This window comes from Leptosomus discolor, chromosome 13 (genome assembly GCF_034619465.1).
Source record: "Leptosomus discolor isolate bLepDis1 chromosome 13, bLepDis1.hap2, whole genome shotgun sequence".
Taxonomy (NCBI): Eukaryota; Metazoa; Chordata; class Aves; order Leptosomiformes; family Leptosomidae; genus Leptosomus; species Leptosomus discolor.
Window position 1 is genome coordinate 7,056,036 of NC_141403.1, and position 7,749 is coordinate 7,063,784.

The 7,749-nt window shown below is 42.2% G+C and overlaps 1 protein-coding gene across 3 annotated transcripts in view; it reads left to right on the forward strand.

Moving 5' to 3' along the window:
- RGS20 (regulator of G protein signaling 20) overlaps positions 1–2,632 on the forward strand; it is a 37,612-nt gene extending 34,980 nt beyond the window's left edge. For all 3 annotated transcript variants that reach the window (XM_086472634.1, XM_086472635.1, XM_086472636.1), the window contains 3 exons: positions 132–218; positions 981–1,215; positions 2,444–2,632. In XM_086472634.1, the coding sequence (XP_086328760.1) occupies positions 132–218; positions 981–1,215; positions 2,444–2,632 (511 nt within the window). The remainder of the gene's footprint in view (positions 1–131; positions 219–980; positions 1,216–2,443) is intronic.
- Positions 2,633–7,749: the final 5,117 nt, after the last annotated feature.

Below are 7,749 nucleotides of genomic sequence, written 5' to 3' on the forward strand. Positions count from 1 at the left end.
TGTGCTACTGTTTGCTTCTGGTTTTAGCTGATTTTTACCTTTTTTTTTTTAATATTAGAGGAAAAGCATCTGGTGTACGTTCAGCCTTTGCCTTTATAAGGTCGGCTAAAATTTTGTTTGCTACCTTGCAGTCTTACTGTTAGAAATCAAGACGAAGAGAGAGCAAGGAGAACATCTCATGAACTCCAAGCAGAGGGCATTCCAAACTGCGAGGAAAGGTACGGTCTTTGCTGAGAGTTCTGTCAAACTGCAGTGAAACAAACCCAACAAACCATACTGAATCATTAAACATGAATTACCTGTCATTCCCTATTTATGCTGAATCTGTCTCTCACCTCCTAAGGCACCCAAGGTCTAGAATCTTTCGCCTTATTGACAAGCAGCACGTACCCACATCCCCGCTTTTGTAACATGTCGGATCAAAACCAGAGTTGTAAACACAGCCTCCCTTTTTTCTGAAATAATATTTAAATACACCCTGTTCCCAGCCAGCGACTGTGTGATGAAGCTAACCAGCAGAGCTCAGCCTCACAAAAATAAATACAAAGAGGAGCTCAGAGTCAGGCAAGTGTCTCTTCAGAACTGCCCCAACAGGTAGGAGCGCCCGTAAAACCGGGACAGGCAGGAGGGTACCTCCCGTGGGGTTTGAATCATTGCTTCTTTCGGCATGTTTCCACCCCATTTTTAACAATAATTCAACAAGGACTATTAGGTCTAGGAAAAGCGCCTGGCTGTTACAGAGGGACCGTTTTGTTGCAATTTGAGCAGTAAACCCCACTTTCTGCATCAAAACGCTGGCAATCGTCTGCACCTCATTTCCAAAATGCACCTTTTAAGTCTGTTGGCACCTGGGTGGTTCCAGTGAGGAACTGGAGCCCCATGAACCTTGCGATTTTGTTCCGTCCTGATGGCAGATGCCTCTTGCCAGCTGCAAACAGCCTGAGTAACAATCCTTCGTTTCTCTCTCCTTCCTCCTCAAGCCCTGCTCCTACTCTCGAAGAAGTAAATGCCTGGGCTCAGTCCTTTGACAAGCTGATGCTTGCTCCAGCTGGCAGAAATGCTTTTCGTGAATTCCTACGAACAGAATTCAGCGAGGAAAACATGCTCTTCTGGATGGCCTGTGAGGAACTAAAACAAGAATCCAACAAAAGTGTCATTGAAGAAAAAGCGAGGCTCATTTATGAAGATTACATTTCTATCCTTTCTCCAAAAGAGGTATATTACTTTCCCCAATACGTTCTGTGATGCTGCTCTGCACAGTTAGATCTAACACGTGTTCAGAGCTACAAAACTCAGGGAGGACTTTCCTCCCCCACATTCCACTGCCATCAGGCAGAGGCTCAGGGGGAAAAGGCAGACCCATCCTTCAGGTGAGATGGTCGAAACTACTTTCGCTGGCTGTAAGGAAGCTCTTCCTATGCTGCCCTGGCACGCTGATGTGAAAGCTTTAGTTTGAGGCACAAATGTACAGCTGATCCCTTTATCCTTGCTCAACTTAAATTTTATTTGTTGGACAAATCGGTTTCTTCTTTCTTTGCACGAGGGAGGGGGTGCACGTGTGCACCGTAACCACAACTGAAGTGTCATTTGCAAAGCACAACTTGCTCAAAGAGCAGCTGACAAAGCACGGCACAGAGCAAACACCGACTTCCTGAACATTTCCAAAACTACTTGTCACTTTGCCGTTAGCAAATATGTCAAGTTTCAAACACCTCAGTTCAGCTTGAATATAATCCTGCCAAGTAGGCTGGAATTTTAAGCCTTCCAATATCCTTGTGCAAAACTCAAACCTCATTGTTTGCGGTGCAAGCTGTACTTATATATTATAAAAATGCTGTTTAAATCTGGTCAGTCTATTCCCATAATACTAATGCCTTTCTCAGACTAGGGCCTTGCAGAAAAAAAAAAAAAAGAGAGACAACATTACTTGTACATTGTATGGAATCATTTTATCACCATACCTGTGGTTCACATCACTTCACCCTGCTCTTTAACCCCGGAATTTGATTAAGCAGCAGCTTCCCAGGTTACGGTTTCTGTCTGCATCATACTGCTCACTCCAAATTCGGTCTCTTTCCAACAGCACTAACTCCCAAGGAAACAAACTGTCACAAAAAATTACAAATCCTCTCTACTACGGAGCAGAAAGCTGGTCTGGAAATAGTCTGACGTTCTCTTGGGTTTCAGGACTAACAGGACTGCAGGCAGCCTTGCTCCAAAGTAAGGGCGCCTCAGCGAGAGAACGTCTCTACCCACACCCCAGGGATTGCTCCTTCCAAATTTCAACTGTCATTTTTGCCTAAGCGTATGTGGCAGTTTTTGAAGGACACCAGCTGAAGTGGTTAAAAAAAGACTGCTTTTTCAGGCTAAGGAAACAAACCTAAACACCCCACGGGTACTGTTCAGCACTATTAACTCCGTGACTTTGTATTTTAATATGCAGGTCAGTCTGGACTCCAGAGTAAGAGAAGTTATTAACCGAAATATGCTGGAACCCTCACAACACACCTTCGATGACGCACAGCTTCAAATTTATACCTTAATGCACAGAGACTCCTACCCCCGGTTTATGAACTCTGCTATTTATAAGGACTTGCTTCGGTCCTTATCTGAAAAATCCATTGAAGCATAGGATTTTTTTCTTAAATGTATTTATTTTAAAACCAACGGAACTCTGGGCTACACCAATCCACAGGGAATTTAGAACGAATCTGCTATTTACCTGAAAATAACTCAGGCGAGTTTTACTACAGACTGAACGATTTCAGCCTGCACAAGGCTCTGACGCAATCAGCTAACTACAGTTTCTGATTGAATTCGGTGTCACTTTGCGAGAGAGAATGAAGAGAAAACCTTGTTCACAACATGCAGTATTTTCTCAAACGCAGCATGCAACTCGGGTGCGACTCTCACAACGTATGCCTGAGGTACAAATGCCAACTGAGCGCGAAAACTACATTTTATTTTTCAGTGGAGTGTTAAGCGTTTTCTCGAAAACCAAACCAGTTGCCCCATCCCCGCTGTGACCAAAGTAAAAACGGTACTGTCTGTGCCTGGGTTACGCTAGGCAAAGTTCCACAGGCTGCACGAGCCGCCCCTGGTGCGGGAACACTCCGGCTGTCTTGGTGTATCTAACGCGTATGCGGTGCGCTACGGGAAATCAGGATGGCATCCTCAAGTTGATGAGAGCTAATGGTTGAAACAATGCTGCCTATAAAAATCTTTTGCTGAAGAATTGTTATTTTACTACTAGAGTCTGCTGAAAGCATTTTTAAGTTCATATTGTTGATGTTTATAAAGTTACATTATTTACTTAAGAGGAAGAAGAGTCTGGGCATTTAAATTCCAAAATAAAGCACAAGAATTCTCACCTATTTGTCTCTTCCCTTGGTAGGCAGATGTAAAAACCCTGCACTGGGGGCTGCTGAGAGGGTGGCAGTATCAACCATCTTGGTTTTGTACATATTAAATCCTCCTGTTACCTAACAGATCTTGCAAGGTTTCCATGACAGACACACACACGTTGAACTGACAAAAGGAGGAAGCTGGAAGCATTCTGTTCTGGCGCAGCACTGTTGTCTGAAAGAAAAGCAACAGCTCTATCTGCTAATAAACCACGTTCATTTACAGTATCCCCAAAGCATTACGCTGGATTTCTGCTCATCTCTCAACATCAGTACACTGGAAGTATTAGGAAGAAAGTAAGTAGAATCCACATAACCTATGTGTAGATCTGCTATTAGAATAACTTCTCTATTTTAAATTACAAGATTCACTCCAATTCCCCTTTATTAAATTTGGGACTTCCACTCAATTGTATTTTTTCCTGCACATTTATTTAAAACAACCAAATGACACGTATAGGTAGGAAAAGAACCTATGGGGAACAGAAAGGAAAAAAAAAATACCCCTAGAAGGGAAGAACCAGACAGGGATAGTTCAGTGACATTTACTGTAGCCTTCCTAAAACCTCCTCTTTGCCTAACTCCAACAGTACGAGAAGCACAAAATGGGGACTTTCTCTGAAAAAAGGAGTAACAAGGCAGAATTTAGGAGCTCAATTTAATTGTTTCCTCCTCCAGGAGACATGTTCTCCCCTCACTGCATTCGCCTCATTAAACAAATAATGAGGAGATTTTTCATCCCACAGCACCACAGGAGAAGCCCCGACGCACGGGAAGTTAACAATAGCTACGGGCCAGTTTCCGTCGTCGCCTCCCAAAACTAAAACACTCTTCAGCATGTCAGCACCAAGAAGGAAACCAAAAACCTCGGCAAATCCAAGCGCTTTTGCCCTCTGTAGCACCACGCCGGATGACCAAGCCACGAGGAAGCCCTTCCACGTAGCACTACTGCAGACACGGTCGTTGGCAGTCGCCGCCGCTTAACATGTCAACGCTGCTTCTGAGAGAAGCCGAGTTCCTAGCAAACCTCCCCGGAGCAGCACCAGTACAACTCCAGTCTGCATGAAGCGCTACACGACAGGCAGCGCCTTCAACAGGACGTACGGGATGTATCGGTAGGGCAGCGCTCCCGGGGAGCGGGCAGCCAGGCTGAGGATGCTGGACTTGCTTTCATCAGGGCGGGTGAGAGCGCTCTACAACCCCAAAGTTTGACAAAGCCTAACTAGGTCAAACTCAGCTTGCTGGAAAGATCAGACGGGCACATCAGAAAAAAGTTCAAAGCGTGTCATTTCATGAAATGGAGGATTTCATTTCTTTTAAGTTCCCTCTCTTCCCTGCAAAGACACCTCATTAAGAGCTGGAAGACAGACCGAATCCTCGTACTTTATGTCAAACAATACAGTCTATTATTCCGCAAGAAAGAAGAAGATGCAATGAAATTAAAGGGGAGAGAAAAACTATATTGGTTTGGGCAGTTCTATGGTTAACACTGGATTATTAAAAACCAAACCCAGTAATTTCTAAGATTATTTTCCATGTGCCCCAACTTCTAAGCAATTAAGATTCTCCAGGCAATTTACATTTTACTTCCACATTACAATATGCTGACGTTTGCCATGCACATCTTTCCTGAAAAATCCTAACAAATTTTAATGCTGTTTTAGGTTTACAGTGGCAGAATGCTGGTCCCTAGGTGCCCTGAGAGCATCTCTTTAAAAAACCCAACCAACCAACCCACTCTCCCAAATATCATGTTATTTTGAGGCTGTTTAATGCTGAATTTAAGGGGGAGGAGGGAAGGAAAAGAAAACCCCACCCACACAGGAGACAGGTTTTTAACTACATTTCATGACTCTATACTTGCTCATTATGCAGAAACTTTTCTCAGGGCAAAAGTGAGTTGAACCGAAAAGGAGAAGTTACTGTAGACAAGCCGTTACCTGAATAGCAGGGGAAATTAATCACATTGACACAAGATATTATTTATAATTTTATGATTATGTAAATTTATGAATTTATAATTCATCAAGTAAGGAATTATCACGAAATCAATTTATCCTTCCTTGAAAATAAGCACGGCTGGGTTGTCTTGGCATTTATCTAACTGCAGGATATCATTAGGCTCTAACAACTTTCCAGTCCACTGGTATTCTTTCTTCAATGTCTGCACTTCACACACCAGTCACTCCCACAGAACATGCACACTGTTAAAGACTGCTCTTTTCACCGGCCTGCCAAGCAGTATTAAAATTGCATGGGCTCCTTCAGCCAACATGCTGTGCTTTACACTGACCTTTAAATTCCAAAGTCATTAGCACAATACAAATGAAGAAAAAAAAAATATATATATATCTCCTGAAGGGCTCTACTATATAAGGACAGATTGAAATTTATCACACAAATGTCAGGTACTTATGCACTCACAGATTATAAAGGATAGCTGAAAAAGAGAAAGCGATGAGAAACACAATATGAAGGAATTTTTAAACAAGTTTGCTCTAAACAGTACTTAAGAGCACGTGCCTTCTGCCAGGAAAGGTGTCATCAGTATAATTTCAATGACATGAATGAAAAAACTTTCTGTGCTGATGTTGCAACTAAATTAATCCCAAACCTTTTAAAATGGTAAAACAATTCAGGGTTGGTGATGATCTAGTGGAACAAAAGCTGATACGCAGCTGTACGAAGCTGTACTTAGCAAGATGAAACTCCTCAGGTTTAGTTGTATGAGTGACAACTAACGACCTATTTTAAAAGCCACGTGTGATGCAACCGCTTCTTGCGGCATGAAGACTTCACGTTGATGAATTTGAGTTCTACCAAGGAGGGTATGGGTTGCACGTTTAGATTTAAAGTTCACGTACATGACCGCAACCCGAACTGAAGATAAAAACCAGGCGCTTCCCTCGCAATGCTTGGGCTTCGGAGTGGGATTCACAAAAGCCAAGATCACCGAGCAGGTATTCACCTTCTGCTTCGTCAGAACGAATCATTCAGCACAAGGTATTTTAAACCCACACTTTCTCCTGAGCAAGGGAACAGAATTATGTATGAGGAAATGCCTCCTAACAAGGGATTTGGAAGCTATTTTCTGAGCAGCAGCAACCTCTGAGGAAGGTGGCATCCTTAAAGATCTACACACACACACGCTTTAAAAGGAACATGGTCCCCTCTTTTTCTCCACTAGGTCAGTGTAAAAACTAGCTTAAGTTGTAAAGCAACTATGTTCCAGTCTCTCTTTGCTCTAAAAGACAAAACAAAGCATTGTAATCGATACTAAACATCTGTCATCAGTTTGTTGCTGTCTTAACTTGAAAAAAAACCCCAACAATTACCCATCTTTAACTCTCGAGAAGCAATCCTGCCAAAGGACCTACACAGGCTAAAAATAAGCCCATCCTGTTAGTAGGAAAAAAACCAAAACAACATTTTCTGAATTAAGGCATTAATATCAAATAAATTGAGTTCAAAAACATTTTCATATAAAGTTACACAAGAAGCTTTAAATAATGAACAATATTTGGCCTAAAAAATGTTTGTAACTAAACTTCTATTTTAATAATTTTTCCTTTCAGCAGGAAAGACACTTTTCCACTTTTCCTTCCTAGCACAAGCTGACAGGAAAAGCTTGCTCTAGAAAGTATTTACCAAACACTTCTTGTCTTGCAAAGCTCGAGTGTCGTCATACTATCTCCAATTCATTTGTTACGACTGCCATCATCGTGCAAAAAATGTTCAACATAGAAAACCTTGGTTTTCTACTGCAGTCAAGGAATTCATTCCCCAGGAACCGCATGTACGTTTCCCAATCCCCCCCTGAATCCTTTACACATTGCCAGGGCAGGCCTCCTCAGCCCCAGCCTTCGATAAATTAAATAATATAAACTTAGGTATAATGAAAGAATTTAATCTCTTCCAAAGACATCAACATGGTTTTCCTTGAAAGCCCATTTGAAAACACGTCTGGACACATGCACGGTTAAAACGCAGCTCTAACAAAGCAGTATTTCTATCACCCCACACATGGAAACGACTAACAATTTATTCTCACCTGCGGGTCTGTGATTGACATCGGATACTCTACATCTCAAGAATCAGTTCATGAACAAAAGTGATGTCATTTATATGAAGTGAATTCAGCATTACCTCCCCGGCCAGTTCATACGGTGATGAACTGGGCAGCGGGTGTTACCAGGACAGCCTACAACACAATGCCTTTGCTTATTTACAAGGTCTAACCCAAACCTCAAGCACCTTAAGCAAAACTGAACACTCAAATCAGACTTAACCGACTATTTTAAGACACTCCTAGAAATAATACCTACTGGCAGAATGTAAAATACAT